This window comes from Phacochoerus africanus, chromosome X, assembly GCF_016906955.1.
Source record: "Phacochoerus africanus isolate WHEZ1 chromosome X, ROS_Pafr_v1, whole genome shotgun sequence".
NCBI lineage: Eukaryota > Metazoa > Chordata > Mammalia > Artiodactyla > Suidae > Phacochoerus > Phacochoerus africanus.
The window spans coordinates 92,493,038-92,520,767 of record NC_062560.1 but is presented as its reverse complement, the minus strand read 5'-3'; the positions used below and the strand labels follow the sequence as shown (position 1 = coordinate 92,520,767).

The window sequence follows — 27,730 nt, the reverse complement described above, 5'->3', positions numbered from 1 at the left end:
TGCAGTGTAGGTCACAGCTGCGGCTCAGATTCAATCGCTGGCCCATGAACTTCCAAATGCCATGGGTGCAGCCATAATTTTTTTTTAAAAGTGAGTAGAGAGAGGCATGTAGAAGGATATATATTGCAGCACATTTTATATTAGCAAAAACTTGGAAATAACCATGTCAAAGGGGAAATGGCTACAGGAATTACAGCCTACCTTTTCTGTAGAACAGTATGCAACAGTGAAAAAGAAAATGTTAGATACATATGCACTAACATGAAAAGTTTTCACACATAATGTTGAATGAAGCAGCAAGTAGCAAAACAATACATATAAACATGGTATATTTTAAGATAACACTAAATAATACTATATGTTCTGTGTATGTGTGTGTGTGAGAGAGAGCGAAGAAAGAGTTTGGAAAAGGTCTGGGAGACGTCACGTAAAACAGTGAGTAGGGAGGGGGAGAATCATGGAGGAAATCACTGATGACCAAAGGAGGTTCTAGCCTTCCCTGTAACATTCTAATCCTCTGAAAGAAAAATATTTGTGTGTCAAATGTGCAATTAAGTCAAGAAATAAGAAATTTAAAAGCTGCATAATGATATGCATGTTATGAATGAATTCAGTCATGTAAAAAAAATGTATAGAGTATAAGTACTTATTCGTATAAATGCATGGAAAGGGGAATGTAAGGATACTCAGCAAACTGTGGACAGGTTTTTTTTTTCTTATTTTGCTTTTTTTTTTGGAGGGGGATAGAAAATATAGAGGGAGCAGGAAAGGCAAGTTTCAAGATTTACTATCTGTATATATGTGTATTGTTTCAATCTTTTGCCATGAAAATATGCTTATATATTATAGAGTAACTTAAAAAAATAAAGACATGGAAAACCTCAAAGACACACTGTTAAGTGAGAAAAGCTAGTGGCTATATTCTATATATAAAATAATGTATACATCTATTGTATTATATGTGTACATATATATTCTAATGCACACAAAGATACAAACTGGACTTTCACAATTTATCTACCTGTGTTATTTGTTTTGTTATACTATAGCAATCATTTTGCAATATATACATTTATCAAATCATTATGCCATACACCTTAAACTATACAACATAATATATCAATTATATCTCCATAAAACTGAGGGGAGGGAAGAAACCTAGAAATACAGACGAATTGGAGTTCCCACTGTGGCTCAGGGGTAATGAACCCAGCTGGTATCCAAGAGGATGAGGGCTCAATCCTTGGCCTTATTCAGTGGGTTGGGGAGTCCAGCTATGGTGTAGTTTGCAGATATGGCTCAGATCTGGTGTTGCCGTGGCTGTAGCGTAGGCCAGCAGCTGCGGCTCCGATTCCACCCCTAGCCTGGGAACGTCCATATACTACAGGTGCAGCCCTAAACAGGAAAAAAAGTTTTAAAAAGAAATACAGACAAATCTAATTATGTCATTCACCTAATCAATACCCTTTAGTAGGAGTATTCCCATCACTCCCAGGATAAAGCCCAAAATAATTAAGGGAGCCTGCCCTCCAGCCTCAGCTCCCAATACTCTCCCCCTTGCTTAATATGCTCTAGTCCTAGGAGACACCTTTCAGTGCTTCGAGTCCCTTGGACATGTTCTAGCTTCAGGTCTCTGCACATGCTGTTTGTCTCCTCTATCTGGAATACTTCCTCCACTCATCCCTCCTCCACCTCCTTCTACTCCAGTTGATCCTTCAGTTCTCATCCCTTCTTCAGGGGAGCCTTCCCTGACATTCCAGGCAGGGTCAGGTCCTCCTGTTACAAGTACTTAAAGAACCCTTATTTTTCCTTCATGGTTCTTATCTCAAAGTGCAGTTTGCTATTTATAGGTGGGATTATTGATGTCTGTTACCACTCCTACTAGAACTGTAAGCTCCACGAGAGCAGGACTCTTGTCTGTCTTGTTATATCGTGGCATTACTAGGAGTTCAGTAAATATTTGTGAAATAAATGACTGTTCCCTGTTAATCAGAATGGACCTTAGATCGGCACTAGCTCCGTTTGCCTCTCCATTGCAACCCATGCCATCAGATAAGCAACCTCAACGACTATCGATGACTCAGCCAACAGTTCTAATCTCGCTGTCCTTTGATCTCCACTACTTGTAAACCTCTGACCACACGCCACTTCACATGGTATTTCCAGCTCTTAGTGTCCTAGACCACTCCATAAACATGGAGTTGCTCCACTTCAGAACTCCTGAACTCCACTGACCCAATCTCTGGCTACAACCTCTTACCCCTATGACTTCTGAGTTCTCAGAATACCCACTTCTCATTCTCAAAAGATTTCTCACCCTTTGACTTCTCCCATTCTTCAGCTCATTACCACCTTATTGCTTAACTCCCTATCAAGTCTAAATGCCATGGTCCATCACTTCATGCACTCATGAGAGCAGCCTCACTGCTGTACTCCATTTTAATCTGCCATTTTACTGAGCTATTATGAGTTACTATGGGCCACTCTACACTCAATACTTCTAGAACATCTCACAACACCTACAGGAGGTAGAGACCACCACTATCCCACTATGCCCTTTTACAGATAAAGGAAAGGATTTTTTTTTTTTTGGTCTTTTTAGGGCCAAACCCACAGCATATGGAGGTTCCCAGGCTAGGGGTCAAATCAGAGCTACAGCTGCTGGCCTATGCCACAGCCACAGCAACAGAGGATCCAGGCTGCTGCCTGCGACCTACACCACAGCTCCCGGCAATGCCGGATCCTTAACCCACTGAGCGAGGCCAGGGATCAAACTTGCGGCCTCATGGACTCTAGCCAGATTTGTTTCTGCTGAGCCACCATGGGAACTTCAAGGGAAAGGGTTCTTAAAGAGGTGAAATAACTTGTCCAAGATCACACCAAAAGTGGGAGAGCAGGGTGGGGTTGGGATCTGAACGAGATGTGTCCAACATCAAGGTGTGTGATGGGAACCAGTCGGTAACTCTTGTCACTCAGAGGAAACAAGGGAGAATGAAACAGGAGGGAAGCAGGCAAGTGTGAAGGCATGGAGACCCAGGCAGCGATCCAGGGGAGAGCTAATGGTGAAGGAAGCCTTATCTTTCAGAACATCACAAAGAACTTAAAGGCCCACTTACTTCAGGCGTGTGACTTTACACGATGGACCTGGTGGGCTTTGGCTGAAGACGGCACAGCTAGGTGTGCCTAGAAGAGACCAGAAAAGAAATCAGCAGTTTAATACAATCTTTCTTAATACAATTTGTACTTTATCTGGAAATATATATGCTGGTATTTCCAGGCATGCTGCTATGTACTAAATGCTTCCGGGTGCCTGGAACATGTTAGTCTCAGTCACACTTCCAACTGTGCTGTGAGCTAGTCTCCCATTTTATTAATGAGGAGAGTCAGGCGCAGGAAGCTCAGGGAAATTGCTTCACATCCCAGTTAGTTAACGGTAAAGAGGGGATCAGAACCCCAATCCACTGCTCTCCTAGTCACTTACCCAGCCGGGGGTAAGTGTCGCACCCCCCACACTAGGGCTGTGGAGACCCTAGGGTGGTGGGTGAGGGGATTAGGCACCTCTAAGCCCCGCGCTCCGACTTCAGCCAGGGCAGCGAGCTGACCAGCACGTCTGAGGCCAGTGCCCAGATCTGGGCTGACCAGCGGGCAGCTCAGGGGGGCCTGGCGGCGAGGCCCCTTCCCCATCGCCGCGGGCTGGCTGGAACGACCCCGTTGGTAGAAATCGCCCTCCTTTGAAGGCGCCACGTCCCAGAGGTCAGAGGACCCGGCCTCGAAGCCACCCCAAGCCCAGAAGGGGCCCACAGAGAGAGGAGGCAACGGCTCCGTCACCTGTTCCGTCCCCCTGTCGCAGAGTCACCAGATCCAGGGGCGACTACCAAAGTCACCCATCTGGCTCTTCTCCCATCTTTCAGCTCTAGCCTGGGGTCTACGGATGGTCGTCCGGGGGCCTGGGAACCACCATGTGTTTTGGTTTGGTTTTTTTGTTTTGAGGAGACAGTCAATAGCTTTCCTCAGATTTTCAAACGGATCCACCCTCTCCCCCATCTCAAAAAACAAGCTGACTCGAAGCTGTCAGCCGCAGCTCCGCTGACATCGTTACCTCAGTCCCCGCGCGCTCGAGGTCTCAGCCCCCACCCCCCAGCGGCCCTCAGCATTGCCTTCCGCTCTCCCCTCCCCCCCAAGCACGCCTACACGCACGCACCCCCCACGTACGGCCCCCCCACGCACGCGCCGCACGCACGCGGGTTCCCCCACCCCGCGCCCCTCGGCGCACTCGCGCGTTCCCAGCGTCCTGCGTGCTCACCTCGGCCCCCTCCTGCACACGCGCCTCCTCGGGAGCTCCGCCCCCTCCCCTTTCCTGGGTGGACCCCCGCCTCCCCGCCTCCCCGCCTCCCCGCCTCCCCGCCTCCCTGCCCCCGAGCTGCCTGGGCAGCACGGTCCTTCCCCGGGCACGCTGATCTCACCCTGTCCGGACTGGGCCATCGCCTCCCTCCTCACATCCCAGGAGACACCGGGCGGGGTGTGGCACCTCCCACGCTTGGCCACCTCGGCCTTCGGACGACAGTGAAGCTGGAGGGAAACTCCCTCGATTTCCTGTCCCTCCTAACACAGTGGGCGGTGGGGGGTGGGGGGTGCGGGGTGGGGAGAGTGCGGAGGCGATAAGAGGTTCTTGTCCTCACTGGGGAAAGCGCTCACCTGAGTCCCAAAGCCCGTTTGCCCTTCCTCTCCTTTCTGTCAGAGGTAAGGGAGAGCCAAGGTCTTTGGGGCGGGGAAGGGGAAATGACTCAGAGAGGAGGTGGCTCAGAGGGAGGGGCCGGCCTGGAAAGGGGGGGTATTGGGGAGCTGTAGGGAAAGGGGGGGAAAAAAGATGAGGGGTAAACCGCGGCGGGGGTGGTTTTGAAGGTGTCTAGCCCGGTCCTGCGAATCCTGTCCGGTCATCCCCCGGAATCCAGGAGCCACTAGGCTGGGTCTTTTTCCTGGATGCCCGCTCTAACTCGTTTAGCTCTGCCAAAGTTATCCATCCCGAGCCCAAACCCTTGGTAGCGGCTTCCAGGCACCACCACGGAACCTGCTGGTCTGGGCAAGGGCACAGGGATTAACTATTCCTGTTCTTTGGAGCCGACACTAGTCTTTACCTCCTAGCGTTGCTTGGAAAATTAAATTAGTTACTACATTTCAAGTGTTTAGAATAGTGTCAGGGACACTGTAGGCAATCAATCGGTGATAGCTTCCGTTATTATGTGACTGTCCTCACCTCTAGACTGTGAGTGTTATGAGGGCAGAGACTGTATTTTATTCATCACTGAATTCCAGCACATGACGCAAGGAAGTTGTCAATAAATTATTTGCTGAATGAATAAATGTGAATGAATAAATGTGTGATTGAATGAATAGATGAGTGATCAAATGAAAACTCTCCTCTGCCCCATAAGGGGTGCATTAGTGGAAGTTTGAGGAAGAAGGGCTATGATTGGGAAAGGTGGCACATTGGACCCTTGTTGGTTGCTATATCAAGTGACCTGCTCTGCCCTTGGAAAATGGAATGTCTTTTTCAGTTTCCCACATGGCCATATGGAAGACATCAGACAGCTGACCTAAAATTTAAAACTGATCAGTGGCTAGCTAGAGCAGTATTTGCATCTTAGTAAAGAAGGAAGGAGGAGAGGGCTAAAAAGTAAGTGGCAAATGGAAGTGGGGAAGATTGGCAGGGGAGCCCTGAATGAAACTCAGTGTGTATGGAGGAGTACAGTCAGCCCTAAAGGGCATCTAGTGGAGATCGCTAAGTGACAGTCGTGTTATCCACTTCTCTGTTTTAGTCGTAAGGTTCCTGATGATCTGCCCTCCTGTCACATTCTTCGAGTAGGTATGCAGATTTGGCTCCTACCACGACATTCACTAAACTTGCCCTTACGGAAATTAATACTGTTAGAGCTAGAAGGGACCTTAGACATTACTCCTACATTTCACTTCGTAGTTGAAAAACTAAGAACCAGAGATAGATAGCAAAGGATTTGGGCTTTGGAGATTCTCTGGCCTTGGTACTGAATCTTGCAGGGCCTGAATTTGTTGTGTGCCCCATTATCCCTTTAATCCCTGTCCCATCCCTTCCCAGAACCTGGAGAGACTGAAAGGACACCACTAGAAGGTCAGCAGAAAGGAGGGAGAGAGGAAGACTCTAACTTCACTTCCTTTTGTTCCTCTCCAGGGAAGGTACCTGGGCCACCAGCTGCTGTAAAACAGCACCACTATGGTACTCTGGAAACTTTATGCTCTCCACATAAACTCCGCAGGCAAAGGCTTGAACCACAGCTCATCTGAGTCTTGGCAAAACACCTGTGATCCTCCCAAAAGACAAGAAGGTGGGAGGTTTCCAAGAAGCTGCTTCAAGGTCATCTCCCACTCACCTCTTTCTCTCTCTTCTCCCCTGGGAGACTGTAAAGAAACAGTTTTTCATTGCCTCCAGCCTGCTGAGTTTTTTTTTGTTTGTTTTTTTTTTTTTTTTTTTTTTTTTTTTGCTTTTTAGGGCCGCACCTGCAGCATAGGGAGGTTCCTGGGCCAGGGGTCGAATCAGAGCTGTAGCTGCCAGCCTCTGCCACAACCACAGCAATGCCAAGATCCAAGCCGTGTCTGTGACCTCCACCACAGCTCATGGCAACACCGGATCCTTAACCCACTGAGTGAGGCCAGGGATCAAACCTGCATCCTCATGGATACTAGTCAGATTCATTTACACCACCACGGGAACACCCCACCTGCTGAGATCCATGAGATAAGGGTCTTCCTGACTCATCCCCCCTCCAAAGAGAGCTACAGATTATAAACCCATTTGGTTGCAGTCTAGAACTGTCTTCCTAGCAACTGGATATCCCACAACCACCATTGCAGTCCTCCGACCCCTTTTGTTGCAGTGTATTCCTTTTTGCTGCTTGAGACAAGGACCGCTAGGACCAGGAACATTTGACTACTTTTTCTTTCACCGCGTAAATAATAAACTGAATCTAAAAGTACTTCAGTGTATCTTTACCTTCTAAATGAGTTAGGCCTTGGACTTGCCTTTCCTTGTGTACTTGCTGCTTGCTGTTGAATTTCACATTTCTGGTGTTTCACAGCAGCCTCCCTTATCGCTGCAGGAGTCGGGCTGGATAAAAGAGAGGCACAACATAATGGCTTTTTCTTGTCACTGTACATTAGAGAAAATAAGCCCAAATTCCATTTTTCTGGGACTTCCATTCTGGCTGGAAGAGTAGCAGATTTCTTTGCATTCTGTATGCATAAGGGTAGCCTAACAGAAAGTAGAGTGGGCATCTCTTATTCTTGGCTCAAAATATGCTCCCAACAGGCTTGCCAGAGCGTTGTTGGCTGATCTTTCCAAAGCTGAAAATCTGGGATGACTACCCACCCGAGTCATCCTCAGCTTAGACAACAAAAGCATTGCCTGTAAAAGGTTCTTGTTACCATTTTCTTATTTTCTGAAATGTAAGGAAGGAAGGAACAGGTAGAGTCAGAAGTTGGTAGGGATGTGAATTTTGCACACACCCTTCAGTTAGCACAGTATTCCTGGCTAATACAGGTAATTCTAATTGTTCCTTTTGAAGGAGACTGGTTATAAAAAACAATAGCCTATTAACCAAGAGGCAGTTGTGGGACTGCTGGACCAGAGATGAATGCTTGAGAGGAATTATATGAGTGATGGTGTGGAGTTCTCCTAAAACAAACCTCACAAAATATGAGATGGTGCATTTGTCATTTTGCTTATCAGAGTCTTTTTTTTTTTTTTTTTTTGGTCTTTTCAGGGCCGCCCCCGTGGCATATGAAGGTTCCCAGGTTAGGGGTTGAATCAGAGCTACAGCAGCCGGCCTACACCACAGCCACAGCAACACCAGATCCAGGCCACATCTGCGACCTATACCACAGCTCTCGGCAACATCAGATCCTTAACCCATTGAGCGAGGCCAGGGATCGAACTTGTGTCCTCGTAGATACTAGTCAGATTTGTTTCCATTGAGCCACGACGGGAACTCCATCAGGTTCTATTTCTATTCAACCAGCACTTACTAAGAAGCTCCTATGTACAAATCTGGTAAGAACTTCCAATCTCACCCCTGCATCTCCAGTAAAGTCTTCCTTTTGCAGCTACCACTAGTAACTCTAGTTCATAGATCAAAGATGATTTAGCAAGACTCATTCAGTTGGGTACCCCACCAGATTAAAAAATGTTAGGAATACCTTTTCATTTTAATATGCCTCCACAGAAATAAGTAGAGTCCTTGGAACGTAAACAAGCACCTCGTGAATGACCAGGCCAGACCAGTCACAACTGTAATTTGTGTATGATGCCCAACAAGACTACTTGATCCTCTACCCCTAGCAATTCACAGTGAGGGAGAGTCATTGTCATTTGCTATCATGCCATATACATTTCCAAAATTCAGGTAACAGCCTACTTGGCCTCCATTACTCCTAATCTTTTTTGCCACATTTTTTATTAAAGTATAGTCAATTTACACTATTGTGCTGATTTCTGCGATACGGCATAGTGACCTAATCATACACACACACACACACACACACACACACACACATTCTTTTTCTCTTATTGTCTTCCATCATGGTCTATCCCAGGAGATTGGATATAGTTCCCTGTACTGGACAGCAGGATCTCATTGCTTATCCATTCTAAATGCGATAGTTTGCATCTACCAACCCCAAATTCCCAGTCCATCCCACTCCCTCCTCCCTCCCCCTTGGCAACCACAAGTCTGTTCTCTGGGCATTACTCCGACTCTTTGTAAAAAGCACCTCACCCCCACCTTCAAGCTCAGCTTCACTGAGCCTCTAGAATGAACCCTATTTCTAGGTAGAGGAAGATCAAGAACCCCATGTGTGCTCTGGCCTGGCACATTAACATGGATCCAGCCTTTCTAAACATCTCATCCCCCCAAAATGTACAAACACTTATCTGTGGGTAATAGCCTCATATTCAGCTTTTGCTTGGCTGTTTTCCAGTTAGACCACTAAGCCCGGATATTCCAAATTTTTATCTTTTAATCCTCTTGCCTTTGGGCTATAGTGCCTATAGGCCCTGGGTCTGCCAGCCAGTTTCAAGTCAGTTCTCCAGCTGCCACCCTTGACAGGCCTTCACTTCACACTGCATGCCTCCCTTAGTAACTCTGATTAAAGTATGTCCAAATCTCAGCTCTGGGGCGGCAGTGGAGGTGGGGTGAGGAGGTGTGGGGGTTGGGGTGGGGGAATCTCCTAACTCCCCCAGGTTCCTCCTACAGGCTAGATGTTTAACAGCAAGTCAGCTCACATCTTCCAGACCTACCCTGACTTTAACCAATAGGTTTCAGCACTGGGATTTTCTTCATTCATCCTTAATGCCCACCTTTTTGCCCATCACTGAAACCAAAGGTGTCATGTTTCCTTGGGCCTTATACCTTCATTCTTTGGTCTTCCTGACTCGATATATCTTGCTCCTGAAACCAAACTCTTCATGACTGGATCTCAATTTTCAGATGCTCTGGATCCTCCCTGCCCAAATCTCTATCTATTATAGAGTAATTAATTTCCCCCAAGTCATTTAGACAGTTCCAGCAACTCATGACCTCTTTCCTTTTAATCCCCCCCACCCCATTTAAACTCCAGTGAGAGACAATCAAGAACTCATGAATACATATATATTTATTTAATTCATAATATAGCATTTTTGGATGGGCTGGGATAGTTTAGAGGGATGAGGCTGTGTAATCCACAGATGCTCAGATTTCTGTCACTAGGAGAGACACTACTGGTCCAGAGTTCCCAGTACAAACAAGCCTGGGATAAAATATTTGATAAAAAAAGAGTCCAACGATATTCCAATAAATATTCTAGCCAACAACAACAACACAGTATATGTCTGAAGCTGGCAGACCAGACTGTAAAAGGCAGCTTCACCTGACCCGATGGCAGTCAACCTGGCCAACCTGTAATACACAGCCAAGTACAGCGCAATGGCTCTGAGGCTGCAGTTGGCTTCAGGAATTGAAATAAGTGTGGGAGTGGTTCTCATCTGTCAGCCTTACATTCTCCATTCTGTAGAAGAAAGGGTATCAAATATTTGCAATTATCAAAAAGTCCATCCGTGGATCGTTCCATCCAGGTAGTCATATATAAATATGTAAACCATGGAAGCTTAGAAAATTCACCTAGTGTATCTTAGCTGAAAAGAACATAGATGTGATTTTGCTGCAATTTAAAATCCACTGCATCCAAAGTTACACAATGGAATTACATGATAAAAAACATAGACAGATGCAGTTACTCTTACTTACAAGCAGCCAGAACTCCAATGTGGCATTTAAATTTCTTTCATATTCCCAAAACAAGTTTATTGTTGATTTTTTTTGTGCTTTCTTTAATAAGACAATATAAAAAGTGGAAATAAGCATACATTACAGAGAGAAAGAATAATCTGCTAACAGAAAGGATCGTAGGAGAACAAACTGAGGACAGCGACAATGAAAACTTATGGAGTCACCTTCCCTGAAGATGTTAAATACAGGTCCTGTTCCCTTTGTCAACTGGGCTTAGCTAGAGGTAGGTCAATGACTTCTTTTAAGGGACCTGGCACTGCCAGTATTCTATGAAAGTATTAAGTTTACTGGAGTAAGTATTTGAGACTCACCACACTCCCACCCAATACTGTGCCACCATGTTTTTTCTTGGAAAGCACTTTTCATGTATTTGGCTTGGAAACGTCATTGCTTACCCCAAACCCAGTTTAATTTCCTACTTTATTCAGTAGGCTTAGCTCTGAGTGATTTTTGGCTAAAACCACAACTGAAATCCACATTCAAAGAACAAAGGTTGAAAAGACCAAAAAGTTATTGAAAAGAATGGTGCCACATGCTCTAGACAATTTCCCAAGCAAACTTCCAAAGAGCTTTTGAGGAGGACAATACTCATTTATATGTATGAGTCCTGGGACATTTGCAAAATAATATCAATACAGCCCAAATGGGGAATTAGCCAAGGTTTTCTGCCCCAGAAACAACAAACACCAACATGAATATCAGAGTACAACGGGGAAACTTTGATTATTCGTTCGTTCATTCATACATTCATGCAATTAACATTAGCCAGGCAACTACTCTGTTCCACACACTTTGCCAGGTGTTAAAAATACAGCAACAAAAACAAAAGACACAGCCCCTGCCCTCATGGTATTCACAGTCTAGTGAGGAAGAAGATTCTTATGTGTTAAACTTTTGTGTGCGTCGGAATTACTTGGGGAGCTTGTTAAAAATATAAAATTCCACCTATGTGCCCAGACATTCCAATGAAATAGATCAAGGGTGAGGCCTAGGAATCAACTGTTTCAACAAACACCAAAAATGATTCTAAAATGTGGTCTGGGAAGTTCCCGTCATGGCACGGTGGTTAATGAGTCCGACTAGGAACCATGAGGTTACAGGTTCGATCCCTGGCCTCACTCAGTGGGTTAAGGATCCAGCATTGCCATGAGCTGTGGTGTAGGTTGCAGACACGGCTAGGATCTGGGGTTGCTGTGGCTGTGGTGTAGGCCGGCAGCTGCAGCTCTGATTTGACCCCTAGCCTGGGAACCTTCATATGCCTCGGGTTCGGCCCTAAAAAGCCAAAGAGCCAAAAAGCCAAAAAAAAAAAAAAAAAAAAGGTGGTCTGAGGACCACACTTTGAAAAACACTGCTGTGCAAAGTGATCATTGCTGAGAGGGGGGCAAGCTCAGGGTGCTACGGACGCTCCAAAGAGAACATAAGCCAGTCTAGGGCTTCAGAAGTTAATCCAGTAGAGCAGGGCAGAGGTGGGGAAAAGCAGTCCAGCCTGGAGTCAAAAGCAGGGTGGGGAAATTGCAGCCTCATCTCGGGGCGCTAAAATCTAAAAAGGCACAAAAAACGGACAGCATGGGAGACCCAAGGCCAACCCAACATAAGGAAAATTGGATTGGGTGGAGGTGGAGGATTCTGCACTTAATTGCATTTTCACACTATTCCCTTAATTTAGGAATAATTCCTGTTAACTCTGGGCATCAAAATTGTTAACAGTATCTCTCTTCCAGGACCAGAGAACAACTTGTACAGTCAAGCTTGATTTAGAGTCATCAGTGTGAGGAGGAAAGTGTTAAAAGATAAAGCTGGGAAAGCAAATAGGGACTTAAAGAGCCAAACCCTAAGTAACTGGGACTTTCTACTGAATGCTACGGGAGCCAGCGAAGGGTTTTATGAAGAGCTTAAAAGCATCTGTTTTGTTTAGGAGTTTGGGGATAGGCCCTGAAGGAAAGACTTAGGAGTAACTGAGAAATGAAATACACACATTTTAAAGCACTGCTATACGGTATTGGAGCTGGGGCTGAGCAGAGGAGATTAATATTTGTTGCATACTTAACTCAAGGCCATGCTTACAAGTTAAGGATGCCACACTGATGCCATACTTAAACTAAATGCCAGGTGCTGTGCTAAGCAGTTTATGTGTGCTATCTTTTGGAATCTTTGCAACAGCCTTGTGAGGTAGGTATTATAGTACAGAAGAGGAAACAGGGGCTCAGAGTAGTGAAGTGAAACTTGCCCCAGGTCACACAGCTAGGCAGTGGCAGAGGAAATAGATGATTTTAGTCCCAAGGTTCTGAGATGTCCATCACCGAAAGCTGTTTTCCAGCAGTGGCGAATCTTACCGAGGTTGCTCATTTCCTGATTAGCAGTTAACCACATATGGTTTTTAAAGCCAAAAATCTGTCTCTGCCACCGGATAGGTAAGTTGGAAGCTGCCATCTGTATCTACAATCAGTCTTGCTTCTCGTGTTAGGCGTACCAGCAATGCAAAACTGTTCCTTAGGGGATGTATAGATGTCCTCTCCTACAGACGAGTAAGCTAGTTGACAGCAGGGACTATGGATTATCAACATGGCAGCTGCCGTGTGGTACCTGGCATCTAGCAGTTTGTTGAATGAATTAATGAATGAACGTCCACCACGGTGGTGGAAAGGAAGAGGGGGAGATGTTCTGACAAGGTTTCAAGGCTCCGATGGGGGGGGGGGGGCTTGTTACAACTTCCACGTTGTACGAGAATAGTATTTTCACAAATCCCAAGAAGTAGACTCCTTGAAGCAGATTGAGCTCCTGAGAGGAGAAAGCTCTGGGGCCGACGGTCCTAATCCCAGCACTGGAACTGACAAAAGCATAGACTATAAAGCTTGATTCCCTTCGAGGACAGCGATAAGGACTGGGATGAAGGTTACATCTGCATTTGCCATGAAGGGCTGGCTAAGCAAATGAATAGTGTAAACAAGATCGCGGAGAGGAAGGAGTATTGGACCTGTTTAAGAAAACAAACTATTCTCAGGCATTCGTAAGCACTTCAGAAGTGTTTTATCTGAAAATATAAGTATATTTATATGCAAATAGTTGTTGCACTTACAACGCTCCATTCTTACTGATTAAGTAAATAAAGCAGGCTCCTAGAGAACCTCCATTACGCAAATCCTTTTTTTTTTCAGCCTAATTCTAGTAATTGTATGTACTTGAGAGTAATACAACTGTATTTCTGTGAAATATTCTCTGATGGAATTCTTAAGAATTCAGACAAACCTGCTCCATTAGGTAGCATCAATGAAACTGTGCTACATATAACACGTCTACCTGAATCAATTTTCTATCCAGCGGTAGCATATCTTGTGCAATTTTGTCTCCCAGTCTCTCGGAATCCAACCTAGAGCCCTTCCCGCCATCTGTGTCATTACCGCATGTGCATGAGTGTGTGACAGGAGGGAGGGAGGAAGGCATGAATGGAAGGAGGGAAGAAACGTGGACTAACTTTGATGTTCCCTTTAGGGGACAATAATGGATGGTATAATTTATTTTCCCTTCCAGTATATTTCTCACTCAAATGAGTAAATTAAAAGTTTATTATGTATATATAATTATAAAATGAATATATAATATATATTATTTATTCATTTTATATATATATTATATATACACATACATGTTTCCTTTATAATAAATCCTTGATTGTGGGTTTTTATAAAAAGCTACACATAATATGGGGTCATTTGACGCTTCAAAATTCTACTTGGCCCAAGTGGCCAGGACTAAAAAGGCTGACACACCCCCCGCTTTCCCACTGGCTAGCCCCTTGTTCAGAGCATCTTTCTACATTATTTCCCTCGAACTACCCTAATTCCTTCCAATAGCAGTTACGCTCCTAAATCATTGGGAATTTTTAATTCTCCAATGACAAGAGAAGCATTCTCCACATTTCTTCTCCAATGGCTTGAACCCAGACTCCTCAGATAATTCATTCTGAGAAACTCAGTACATGAATTCAAATACAAGCTTGAATGCACAAAAATTAAATCTATAATATCTAGTTATTTTGGAGGCTTCAAATGAACTTTATTTTTGTCTCCGGTATATTATTTGACACTAACTGAGGTTTAGGAGGGGAAGAACTGCTGAACTGGAGAGCCAGTGAATTATATGCTCTCTTGAAACTTAATGGCAAGCTTTCATCCCAGAAACATAAGGGGATTCTTGAGGCCTGCAGTTGCATTCCTGCCGCTCGGGGTAATCAATAAAATCTGGGGCAGGCAAGCCAGACAGGATCATTAGGGACTTGTTCCAGATTGTGAATGTTGGACAAACTGGAAGAATGAAGGTCACATCGAAAGTATGAAGATGGAGAGAGTTAGCTGGGTCATAGAAAGACAGCATGTTGTTGTCATAATCCAGAAGGACACCCAGACGCTTCAACTGCGGGTGCACGTCCACCAGCATTTCCTTATTGTTATGTCTCACGACGAAGTTACTATTGCATCGGGAGAACACCCACGAGGAGGCGTTCTTGCCAATCCATTCATTCTTGGGAGCTGATTTGTAGGCAATGCCAATTGCATACCTGTGAGACAGGGGAAAAAAGAAAGGAATAAACATGTATTGATGATCTGAGTTGTGCTAGACACCACACATCTAAGAAAGAGAGTACATGTTTCTTCCTTAAAGAGTCTACATTTAGATCCATAATACTGACAGCGCCAGAGCTTTAAAAAAAAAAAAGTTAGCAATTAGAGTGTCATAATTTTCAAGTCCTAGCTCAGTATATTTTCCAAGATTTTATTTTTAAAAAGTTGGCAAGAGTTTCTAGGAGTGGTTTCCATCACATACCTTTTAACCCTGACATCCTGGTATTATGTTTTGCTATAGAACTGAATTGCCCAAGACCCCGACAACAGGGGAGAGAAAAGAAAAGTGGGATCGACTCACCATGTGGAGGAACCCATGACCACCTCCCAGTAGTGGCAGCCACTGTCAATGAATATATTTCCTGCTGCCCCATAGCACCCTGTGCCACTAAACCTCTCTGGGGTGTGGCTCTTCTTCAGAGAGCTTTCATCTTTCTCCATCTGCAATCCATCATTGGAGATCTTCAACTTCTTGTGGGTCATTTTGGGATCCAGTTTAAAGGGTTGGCCTGAAGAAAGCAGAAAGAAGATAAATGCATGAGGGGAGTTCCAGTCGTGGCTCAGCAGTAACGAACCCGACTAGTATCCATGAGGATGTGGGTTCAATCCCTGGCCTCGCTCAGTGGGTTAAGGATCCAGGGTTGCGGTGAGCTGTGGTGTAGGTCAAAGACGTGGTTTGGATCTGGCGTTGCTGTGGCTGTTGGGTAGGCCGGCGCGACAGCTCTGATTTGACCCCTAGCCTGGGAACGTCCATATGCTTCAGGTGTGGCCTAAAAAGACAAAAGAAAGAAAGAAAGATGCACGCGGAAGTAGTTAAGAAATCTCTCTTTGTCCTCCAGAACCATCGCTACCAGAGGAGCCTTGATATGATGATCATTCTTGAGTCAGTGAGAGTCGACCGGTGTTTGGATTATATCAAGGAGGCAAGCCAGAAGCCACTGTTTTCAATAAAATAAAAATAAGCTGCCCTCCCCTTCAGAGACTATCGAATTAAAAGAGGGCTCTCAGGGTCTCATGTTCTCAAATCAGTTTTGTACTTTGCTTTATTTCAGTGGGTAGTTTGGGAGGAGCAGATTTTAGGGGAAGGAGATTTGAGGTGAGCAAGCGAGGGAACAGATGAGATCACTGCTGCTTGGTGGCAGAATAGGAAAAACCCTGAGACTAACTCAACCACGGGATAATTTTTTTTGGCTCTCTAACTACTGGGATGTAAGTAACATATAATTAGGTAACTTTGTTAGAATGACTGTTGCATCATCAATAATTAAAGAAAATATTTGCTGTGTAGGATCATTCATAGCAAAGAATTCCTTATAGCCATATAACACAACCAGGGAGTTTCTAAGAGCCAACAGCTGGGTATGGCAAGAGCTGTATTACACAAACATTTCAGGGGAACATGGTCCTGCCGGCCTAGTGGTTAAGGATCTGGCGTCATCACTGCTATGGCTCAGGTCACTGCTGTGGGACAGGTTTTTTTAAAAATGTTTTATTATAGTTGATTTGCAATGTTCTCTCAACTTCTGCTGTACAGCAAAGTGACCCAGTCGTACATATATGTATATTCTTTTTCTCACATTACCCTCCATCATGTTCCATCACAAGTGACTAGATATAGTTCCCTGTGCTATACAGCAGGATCTCATTGCTTATCCACTCCAAATGCAATAGTTTGCATCTACTAACCCCGAACTCCCAGTCCACCCACTCTCCCCCGCCTTGGCAACCACAAGTTTGTTCTCCATGTCCATGAGTTTGTTTCTTCTCTGCAGATGGGTTCATTTGTGCCATATATTAGATTCTAGATATGTGATATCATATAGTATTTGTCTTTCTCTTTCTGACTTACTTCACTTAGCGTGAGACTCTCTAGTTCCATCCATTTTGCTGCAAATGACATTTGTTTGTTCTTTTTCATGGTTGAGTAGTATTCCATTGTGTGTGGCGCAGGTTTGATCCCTGGCCCAGGAAGTTCCACATGCCCTAGGCATGGCCAAAACAAACAAACAAAAAAACCACATCTGACAGATACCACTGGTGAATATCATACCCACCCCTTACTTTTTGTCTCTTACCCACCTTCACTATAGAGGCCAGCAAAGCTAACTACTCAAGCTCTTAGCCTCCCTTGCTGCTAGAGGTGACTAAAAAGATCAAAGCAGAAGTCAGATAGGGTAAGGGAAACTTCTGGGAAAGTGCCTGCTTTCCTGATAAAAAGGGATAGCCATCACGTGTACAAACCGTTTGCCCCAATCTTTCCATCTTGAAAGGAAATGTGACATCTAGAGGTGGCAGTGGCCACTGGTGACCAGGTGGCAATGAGCCAGGACACAAAGGGAGAAGGAGCCTGGGTCTTTTATGACATCACACAGCTGCTGCCCCCACCCTGAACTGCCTACCTTCAAACTTCTTGCTATGTGAGAGGGAGTAGAAAAAATACTACTTGTTTAAGCTGCTAACAAATATTATTTGTTAAGCTACATTAGTTGGATTTTTCTGTCACTTTCAGCTGAAAACATTCCAAACAGGTATGGCTCCTCTGTAGTTGGATTTTACTAGATTAACACAAACAGTACTTTTATTCTGTTGTCCCCCCAGCATCGAGGTGGAGTCCAGAGAAAAATTCTTCACCATCCTTCCAAGCCACCAGCTATTTTATATAGACCTAAATCCCTTGCCCAAAGCCCAAACACCAAAAGTAAAGCTCCTCTCTCTACCCAGTGCCTCTGCCCTCTCACACTGCCCTGGGGGGGGGGCAGTGTCAGGCTAAGTGCACTTGCTGGCATGGAGGGCAAAACTGACCTCTCTTTTTTTTTGTCTTTTGTCTTTATAGGGCCACACCCACGCCATATGGAGGTTCCCAGGCCAAGGGTCCAATCGGAAATGTAGCTGCCGGCCTACACCACAGCCACAGCCATGCCAGATTCGAGCCACATCTGCGACCTACACCACAGCTCATGGCAGTGCTGGATCCTTAACCCACTGAGCGAGGCCAGGGATCGAACCCGCCACCTCATGTTTCCCAGTCGGATTTGTTTCCGCTGCGCCACTCCCTGACCTCTCCTTTTGTTTGCCTGTGTTATGGCTGCTCTGGTGGCACAGGGAAGTTCCCGGGCCAGGGACTGAATCCACACCACGGCTGCAAACTACACCGCAGCTGTGGCCACATCGGATCCTTTAACCTGCTGCACCAGGCCAGGGATGGAACCCACACCTCCACAGCGACCCACGCCACTGCAGCTGGATTCTTAACCCACTGCGCCACAGCAGGAACTCCTGAGCTCTCCTTTTGGAATGGGCCCAACGTACTGTTTGTTTTGAGTCGGGTAGGTTCACTGTTCCGGCTGCCCGCTTGGTTTATGGCTTTAACAATGAAGATGTAGCGTGTCCCGCTCTGCAGCCCGTGAACTGTGTAATGGTTCTGTTTGATGTTGGGTACAATCATCCAGCTATCCACGGAGTTGTACAGGCCTGTAATGTGGGCAAAAACAAGGCTGTCAAGGTAATAGCGAGAGGATAAGAAAGCACACTGAGAATTCATCCTAAGTCCCCCTGAAAGTAAACTTCATTTTGTTTTCTTTTGAGTCCTGGAAGACATAGGGAGATGAACCTCCTCTGCTTCTTTTCTCCCTTGGAGCTAAGTTTATGTCAGGCTCCTTGCTTCTGGTAATTGACAGTAACCACTAGTGAAAGTTAGGTTACTCCAATTTACTGCCAAATCATATAGAAAAACGTCTATACAAAAATCACAGAATCATCTTTTTTTTTTTTGCCTTTTCTAGGTCTGCACCTGCGGCATTTGGAGGTTCCCAGGCTAGAGGTCGAATCGGAGCTGTACTCATTGGCCTACGCCAGAGCCACAGCAACGCAGGATCCGAGCCACATCTGCAACCTATACCACAGCTTACGGCAACACCGGATCCTTAACCCACTGTGCGAGGCCAGGGATCGAACCCGCAACCTCATGGTTCCTAGTCAGATTTGTTAACCCCTGCGCCACGACGGGAACTCCCAGAATCATGTCTTCTATGGAGTCTCTAGCTCTTTACCCCAAAGGTCCCGTCTTCTGAGATCTGAGTTTGACCTTGAAGGGGTGGGTTCCGTGCAGAGCACAGTAACATGGAATCTCAGAGCCAAAAGGACACCTAGTCACCACATTTCCTTCATTTTACAAAAGGAACCTAAGATGGAGAGAAGAAAAGTGATTTTCCCAAGGCCTCAGACAGCTGGGGATGGTGTGAGTGGAACCCTGGTTTCTTTAATACTAGTCCAGTGTTGTCTCCACTACATCACAATTCATGGAGCAAGCAACAGTGCTCCTTGGTCTCTGCAAGGTAGTGTAGCTTTCAGGCTCATGATTCAACACTCCCACACCATCCTCACCCTTATTTCCAAAACTAGCTGGGCTCCAAGGTGTCACAGGGAGGTCCAGGAGATGATATAACAATCAATAGGAAATATCATCTCTTTACTTGACACTACTCAGTTTTACTCCTTCCTGGTTCTGATTCTAATATTCATTTGAGGTTGGGTGGTCCAAGAACACATTGTTGTCTGGAACCTTCTTCCCTCTCAAGTAGGGAAAGGGATCAGAGATCTAGGTTTCTGCTTTTGAAACTCTTTAGACCATAAACATTGACTTAAACAGAGAAAAATGTGCATAATTAAAAACATGTATTTGGCTAATTTTTAGTAAAAGCAGGATCAACATTCTAGTCTGCGAATTATCTAGACGTCTCTCTTACATTACCTGTTTTTTAGTCAGGTTACCAATTTTTAACCATAATTCTACCAGAATATGGAAAAGAAAGGGCAGGGGGAAGATGAGTGGTGAATTGAGTCATTTCTATGCAGCTTTAGCAAAAGGTTTAGTGAGGTTGAAAGTTGGAAATAATAATAAGGGATTTGAAAGAGATATGATCAGGAAGGTTTTATAATTAACTTGGGGGGAAGTAGGAAAAGTAAATTAAAACTAGGAAAACAAGCATAATGGAGTGCTATAGAAAGAAGAAAAATTGGTGATGTTTAGTGACTCTCATGGAAAGACCATAAGGATTAAGGGCCAGGAACAATGTCTGAGAGCTTGGTTGCCTATTTACCAATGCAAAGTATGAATCATAAACTGCATATTAAATTTGAATACAAATGGGGAAATACATGATCTCCCAGGTATACTTCTAACAATACAAAACAATCAAAAAACCCCAAAAGACAAAAGAAACTTCAAAGTGAAGTACTATGCACCTATGAAAAAGGAAAACAATCTCTATGAACTGATATGGGATGATTTCCAAGATATATTGTTAATTTAAAAAATAAAATCGCAAAAGAGTATATGTAGTATGCTACCTTTTTTGCAAGAAAAAAGGGCAAAATACAACATATATTTGCTTAGACTTATGAAACAATAGTAACAACAGGAAGGAGAAACTAGAAAGTAATCAATTTGGTTAACTACATGGGATTTGGGGTGGGGGAAGAGAATTAAAAGGATACAGGAGAGAATGACACTTCTCTGAGCATAACTTTTTTGTAGAGTTTTCCTTTTTGGAAACATACTGTTGTTTTACAAATTCAAAAAAATTAAATGAAATCAATATGAATGGAAAGAGTGGGGTCTAAAACTAAAGGCAAATGGAGACAAATGAAGCCACTTGCATTTTAAGTATAAAAAACCACAGCAAAGGGATGGGGGCAAGAGAAGAATTGCAAACCAATCCCCAAGGACTGTTTGTTTTTGTAGTGCTATGGGCAACGGCATTCTGAAACAATTTCAAATATACTATGCGATGGAGCAAATGAGCATCTGTGTTGGTGTTGTTGGGAGCCAGGGTTCTCATTGCGGAAGTAGGAACATACAACTATGAGATGGGGGATGGCAAGGAGGAACCTGTGGGGATGGACTGGAATTGGAAGTATTGACATGAACTCATGATTTCTAAAATATGTGTATGTATGTGGACACATGCACACATGTTAAGTATGTGTATATTATATGTGTGTATGTATATGTATGTGGGGTGTTGTGTGTGTATTTCTAGTACCCAGGTCTTGGATTCTAATACATTTTCCCATTCAAAGGGACCAGGGTGCAGTACTCTTGTGGCTCAGCAGGTGAAGGATCTGGTGTTGTCACCACAGCAGCTCGGGTCACTGCTATGGCATGGGTTCAACCCCTGGCCTAACAACTTCCACCTGTCATGAGCACAGCCCCCCAAAATTAAAAGGGACCAGGGTTTTTCAGAAAAATGGCTGATTTCAAGGCTAGGGCAGGATATGATCAAAAAGAATCTAGAACCTTTTGCTGTGCTGGAAAGCAAGGAAGTGCTTAAGAAAATGTTAGAATATAAGGATCCAGGAGTCATCTTAAAAGGCTCCCACTGGCTGAATCTGGGCAATCTGAGCACCAAAATAAGTAAGGGCAGCAAAGAATTATAAACCACTGAATGAAGAGAATCCGTGAGTCCATACTAAGAAATAGAAAAATGAACAAATGAAGGGTGAGATTTTGCTTACAGTAGAATGCGGAGTAGCAACTTGTAAATGTGGGTGGGAAGGCTCAGTTGGAAAATGATCATTTTACCATCATCAGAGTAAAGGCTGGACCAGGTAAGAATTATTGATAGATGCTAAAAGAGGAGTGGGAGTGAGATGGATTCGATGAGGAAGGGAGGATATTTTCGCCGTCTTAAAGTATCACTGCACAGTTGTTTATGAGTTGCAAAAGGAAAAAAAGTAAATATGCAGAGAGGAAATTAGGCAACACCTTTGATCAGGCTATCAAAATTAGCATCATCGGTGAAGGGCAAGTGGACACTGTGTCTCCAAATGTGATGTCCTAAGGAAAACACATCTCTTATGTGATACTCCAGCCACAAACGCCTTATCTGAATATAATCGTGAGGAAACATCAGATAAACCCAAAATAAGGAGCAGGACAATAAATAAATTAAAAGGCACCTTTAAAAATATCGATGTCATTAATACATTGCTATTAGTGTATTAAAGACAAAGAAAGGCTGAGAAAATGTTGCAGACTAAAGGAGGCTAGAAATATGACAGTTAAATCTAATGCCTGCTCTTAGACTCTACAGGACAATATTGGGTCCTTTATATGTTCTAAAATATATTATTGGGTCACCTGTCAAGATTGGAATGTGAACGGTGAATTAATGAATAGTTGTACGTCAACATCTAACCTCCCTTAAAGTTGATAAGTGTACTGCAGATACATAAGAGAATTTCCTTATTCTTAGGAAACACACACTGAGGAATTTAGGAGTGAAAGGTCATGATGTATGCAATTTACACTCAAATGCTTCACAAAAAATAGAGAGAAACAAAGCATGTTAGCAAATGACTAAGGAAAAGGGGAAAATATTAACAAAGGGTGAATATGGGTAAAAAGTCTATGGGCGTTCTTTGTGCTAGTCTTGCAACTTTTCTGTAATTTTGAAATCATTTCTAAATTTTAAAAAGGTACATATAGGATCCTCTGGGTATCACTGCCACTTGGCATTTATCATTGAATTATGGTAATGAACATCCAGAAGAAGAGAAAATGTGGGAAAACCTCAGGAGAAAGTTCAAAAGGGAAAGACCAAAACAATACGGAAATCTGTGAACCTGAGTGTATTTGCATATGGTGAGCATTTGCATGAGAAATGAAAAGGAGGGGAAATGGAAGTTACATCTTTGTGGCAGCGTGTTACAGACTGCCTGGCCAGACAGAGGTTAGAGCCACTTGCTTTCATGATGCAAAATGCAGGACTGAAACAGGAAAGATACATAGTAATGGGGAAGAAGATCATCCAAGCATCAGTTGGAATTCTCCTTCAGCTATCAGCATCAGCTGAAATATTATTGGCTTGTGACCATTTCAGATCTTCCCTAAGGTGGGCAGAAAGTTTAAAATAAAGGAGGAAAGTTGGAAAAAAAAATAAGGGGAACTACTACATCTCCAGACAAAATTCTAATCAGGGAGGAAGAAATTTCTGGTTAAAGAAAATGTGGAGTTTGACTATTTTAAGATTCTTCATATAAGTAGTATCATATAGTATTTGTCCTTCTGTGTCCAGCTTATTTCACTTAGCATAATGTCATCCAGGTTCATCCATGGTATTGCATGTGGCAGGATTTCCTTCTTTTTTAAGGCTTAATAATATTCCATTTATATATACACCACATTTTCTTTATCCATTCTTTTTTTTTTCTTTTTATGGCCTGAACCTGTGGCCTATGAAGTTCCTGGGCTAGGGGTTGAATCAGAGCTGCAGCTGCCGCAGCAATGCCGGATCCAAGCCGCATCTACAAACTACACTGCAGCTTGCAGCAACACCAGATCCGTAACTCACTGAATGAAGCCCAGAATCAAACCCACATCATCACAGAGACAATGTTGGGTACTTAACCCACTGAGCCACAATAGGAACTCCTCCATTCATTTTTTTTTTTGTCTTTTGTCTTTTTGGGGCCACACCCGCGGTATATGGAGGTTCCCAGGCCAGGGGTCGAATCGAAGCTGTAGCTGCCGGCCTTCCCCACAGCCACAGCAACGTGGGATCTGAGCCAGGTCTGCAACCTACACCACAGCTCACGGCAACACCAGACCGTTAACCTACTAAGCAAGGCCAGGGATCAAACCTGGCCAGTGTCCTCATGGATACTAGTCAGGTTCATTAACCACTAAGCCACGATGAGAACTCCCATTCATTTGTTGATGGACAATTTTTTGTATATCAATTATACTTCAATAAAGTGGTTTTTGAAGAAGAGAAAATGTGGGACAACCTCAAGGGAAAGTAGCCCTCAGAACCAGGGTTCAGGCAACAGTGGCAGGCCAGACCAGCATGGAGGACTGGAATCTTCATGAATGTTTATTCCAAGTAAAATTGTTTCAACTTTTTTGCCCATCACCACCCCAAATTTTGCTTCAGGGCTCTGCCCTTGTCCCTATCCTATTCCACTTTCCTATCAATGATCAGAGGAAGAAGATATGAAAGACAGGCTTGGTGCCAGGGGTGTGGGGAGGGGGAGTAAATATATTGAAAGGCAGAATCTAGATACACAAGGATTTGGGTAGGCTCGAATGAGGAGTCAGAACTAACCAGATAAAATGCCACTGGGAATAAACTCAAAGGGTTGTATTTCAGTTTAGACGCTCAGTCGTATAGGATTCAGATGCGGAATACCTGCAGATTTCAGCTGACTATACGCTGAGGCAACACAATAGTCAACGTGGCTGCTGGAAAAAAAAAGGTATGGGGCGAAGGAACATCAGCTAATGCACAGGAGCAATAATTCAGCTCTCCTCTGCGGTGGGCAGACCCCTTTCAAAGTCCTGTTATCACTTTTTTGACAGCACATTTTATAAAGCCCTTTGACAAACGGGAGTGTGTCCCAGAAAAGGATACCACAGTGGTTAAAGGGTCTGAAACCATGGCACATGAGGATGCTTAGCCTGGAAAAGAGAAAATTTTGAAGGGACGTGAGAGCTACCTAAAATTATCTGAAGAATTGTCATGTTGCTAGCGAGGCACAAAAGGGAAGCTGTGGGTTCATTCACTAAGCTTGGAGTCTGACAGGCTTGGGTTCAAATCACGACCGCATCAGTTTGTTGCTCTGTGACTTTGGGAAATTCATGTAACTTGAGCTTCAGTTTCTTCTATATAAAATGGAATTAATATCGTCCATTTCATAGGGCTAAGTAAGAAGTCAAGAGGACCAAATTAGATAAAGGAGTATTTGTAAATGGAAAAGGATACTACATATATAAGCTATCATTGTTATTATTCTTCACTAGGAGGAAGGGTTAGGCTTATCATAAGGAAGAACTGACAATCATTTATAGCTGCACAAAAACTGAATGGGCTGTTTTGCTGGAACTCGGCTACAGTTCAGTTGGAGCAGAAACAGGTCAAGCACCTACAAGATATCTCGTAGAAAGGAAGAGGATTTGAGGAGATGAATTCTGAGGTCCCTTCCAATTCTAAGATGCTATGATCTTATCACTATGAAGAATTATCCTTTAAGTTTTTCTCTACAAAGGACTATATGGCCTTGAAAATCGAGGTGACAGCTGACAACCTTTTGATCTCTGTCACTTCTTGGACTTATTCTCAACCCCAGGAGACCACCGTTCTCCCCCACATCAGGAAAGAGAAGCAGTTACTGACTTTAAAACTTTCCAGAGCAGGAGAGACAAGTGCAAACAAGCATATTGGGGAGGCCTTAGTGGTTTGTGACTTTACAACCTGAAGAAACACCCAGTAACACAGCTACCAGGGCCAAGTGGCTTAGGTTGGAGCTGCACGAGGCAAGTGTTTTTTAGAGTTTGACCCTAAATGTCCTCTGACCTCCCCACCCCAATATGTGGCCCTAAATTGTCACAAAACAGGAACAGGAAACCTATCAATCAGGAGGGTTTTGTTGGAAACGCTCCTCTTATGCGGGTCTGTAAGGTCAGACACAGAAGTACAAACACAAGGTGAAGAGAAAAATACTAATTTGCAATTATGCAGATGCAGAACTCAGGGCGTGAATCAGTTGCATCCAGCTTTAATTCTGCGTTCATGTCCATTTTCCCCAGCACACTGAGCAGACCCTGAGGTGGGAATTAAGGTCCCACTCTGCCTCGCCTTACTCCAGTTCATCAGAAGATGAAAGCATAACATGTGACCTGAACGACTGCTTTAGGGACATCTTTCATTTGGTGGTTCACTGATGCGTTTTTACTTTCAGTGTGATTCTTGGAGGATATGGCGAAGGGTCAGAGGGAAAAGTGACAGAGGCAGGAGGCTTGTCACTTGTTCACTGATCCAAATAGGTATGGTCAAGGAAGTGGTAGTCTTTGCATGTCATGTATCTTTCCATGATAATGAAGTGGGAAAGAATCAAGGCGAGAGATGTTCACACACATAGAATCAGCAATGATGGTGGCTCAGCTTCTCAGGAGCGAATTCTGAGCCGTGTTCTGATTTAGGAGAGTGGAGTGACATGGATCAACTAAGGAAAGGCTAAGAATTACATAAACAAATGGGAGTGGCCCCAGTGACTACCCAGCAAGGAAGTACGCAACTTGCTTGTCACCCATCAGTAAGGGCTTTGCAATACCCTGAGGGGGAGCTTGCACTGTCTATCAAACACTAGACTAAACAACCTAACATGTCTTACAAACACTTGCCTCGTGGCGCCCCGGCCAATCTTGAGCAGCTTACTGCTTCCTTACATTTCCTTATCTCTGGCCACAGGCCCCAACTACACCATGACTTACTGATGAAGTTAGCCTGGCCAGTGAATATGGTGTACTGAAGCTCATAGGAGCTGATGCTGAACTCATCATCCGAGATCCAGTGGACTGTAATGGTGTCATGGGAGGCAGTACAGAGTTCCTCTCGGATAGATGGTGGGTTTGGGGCTGTAAGGAAAGGTGGAAAAGAAGGTCAGGAAAGCATGCGCTCTGTCCTGGAATTTTACAATCATTACTTTCACGGCCCAACCCAACGTCTCGTGGAAAGGAGGTTTTCTTCATCAGAGGCTTTAGACTGCGTGTACCAAGCAACCTGAAGCCAAGTGCTGAGACGTCAAGTTCCCCCAAACTACTTTTGTTTTGATGATAAAGGTATTCAGGCAAAGATCTAAGCCTAAGCCCTGGAGATGATTGCTCATCAATGTTTTTGCCCATTATCTACACTGCCTACGCAAACTCATAGATATTAGAGCAAAGTGGTCACGTGGTTTCCTTATTACACAACCTTCAACCTACTTGTTTTTCTTTGGTTTTTTTTGTTTTGTTTTGTTTTGTTTTGTTTTGTTTTGTTTTGTTTTTTTTGTCTTTTCTAGGGCTGCACCTGAGGCATATGGAGGGTCCCAGGCTAGGGGTCCAATCGGAGCTGTAGCCGCCAGCCTACACCAGAGCCACAGCAACATGGGATCCGAACCGCATCTTTGACTTACACTACAGCTCACGGCAACGCCGGATCGTTAACCCACTGAGCAAGGCCAGGGATCGAACCCGCAACCTCATGGTTCCTAGTCGGATGTGTTAACCACTGAGCCATGACGAGAACTCCTGTTTTTTTGTGTTTTTGGTTTTTTTAAATCGTGTATATATTTTGATTAGCAACTGTCACTACAATTTCTAGGGAACTCCTGTTTTTATTTCAAAATAAGTTTTATTATATACTTTGGGCAGTATTAATATGGGTGAATTGTGCAAATTAACATGAGTTCCCCCATCTGTAAAATGGGGGTGATAAATACTTCATAGATTCATTGTAAGGATCATGATATAAAATTACTATACAGTGTCTGGCATAAAGTAGAAGTTATCATGTGTGTATATTTTTCTCATGAAATGATCATTCAACAATCGTGAAGGTCGCCAGTGTTTTGTTTTAACAGATTGGTTGCCTTCTTCATTTTCTAAAATTTTCTGCAAGTCAGATTTTTTTCTTTTTACATTTTTATTCCTAACCTGCTAATTCCTAAATTTCCTTAAAACCATTTGGATGGCACCTGTACTCATGTGAGACACTCTCTAATATTCTTCCATTACCAGTGAGTTTTACCCTGTAACAAGTGACATTACATTACTGATGGGCTCATAAGGAGAAAACCATCAGCAACTTCTTGTTTTTCACTTTTTTTTTGTTTTGTTTTTCACTTTTAAGTAGGGATGGTATGTATACCCATTCTGTCCTCAGAAATATCTGACAAACTACCTTCCTTTTCTGGTACATGAACTAAAATATATTC

The 27,730-nt window shown here is 43.9% G+C and overlaps 2 protein-coding genes across 7 annotated transcripts in view; both read right to left on the bottom strand.

Moving 5' to 3' along the window:
* Positions 1-4,751, bottom strand: part of LOC125118504 (ribonuclease inhibitor-like) — a 43,665-nt gene extending 38,914 nt beyond the window's left edge. For 3 of the 4 annotated variants that reach the window (XM_047765072.1, XM_047765074.1, XM_047765075.1), the window contains exons 1-2: positions 4,100-4,158; positions 3,117-3,183 (exon numbers count right to left, since the gene is read on the bottom strand). The gene's annotated coding sequence lies outside the window, so the exon portion shown is untranslated. Of the gene's footprint in view, positions 1-3,116; positions 3,184-4,099; positions 4,159-4,695 lie in introns of those variants that run through there. The other variant, XM_047765073.1, reaches the window with a different exon arrangement.
* Positions 4,752-14,383: 9,632 nt separating this feature from the next.
* Positions 14,384-27,730, bottom strand: part of MID2 (midline 2) — a 100,153-nt gene continuing 86,806 nt past the window's right edge. For 2 of the 3 annotated variants that reach the window (XM_047765038.1, XM_047765040.1), the window contains exons 7-10: positions 26,157-26,390; positions 18,284-18,445; positions 15,276-15,483; positions 14,384-14,910 (exon numbers count right to left, since the gene is read on the bottom strand). In XM_047765038.1, the coding sequence (XP_047620994.1) occupies positions 14,508-14,910; positions 15,276-15,483; positions 18,284-18,445; positions 26,157-26,390 (1,007 nt within the window). In that variant the 3' untranslated portion in view covers positions 14,384-14,507. The remainder of the gene's footprint in view (positions 14,911-15,275; positions 15,484-18,283; positions 18,446-26,156; positions 26,391-27,730) is intronic. The other variant, XM_047765039.1, reaches the window with a different exon arrangement.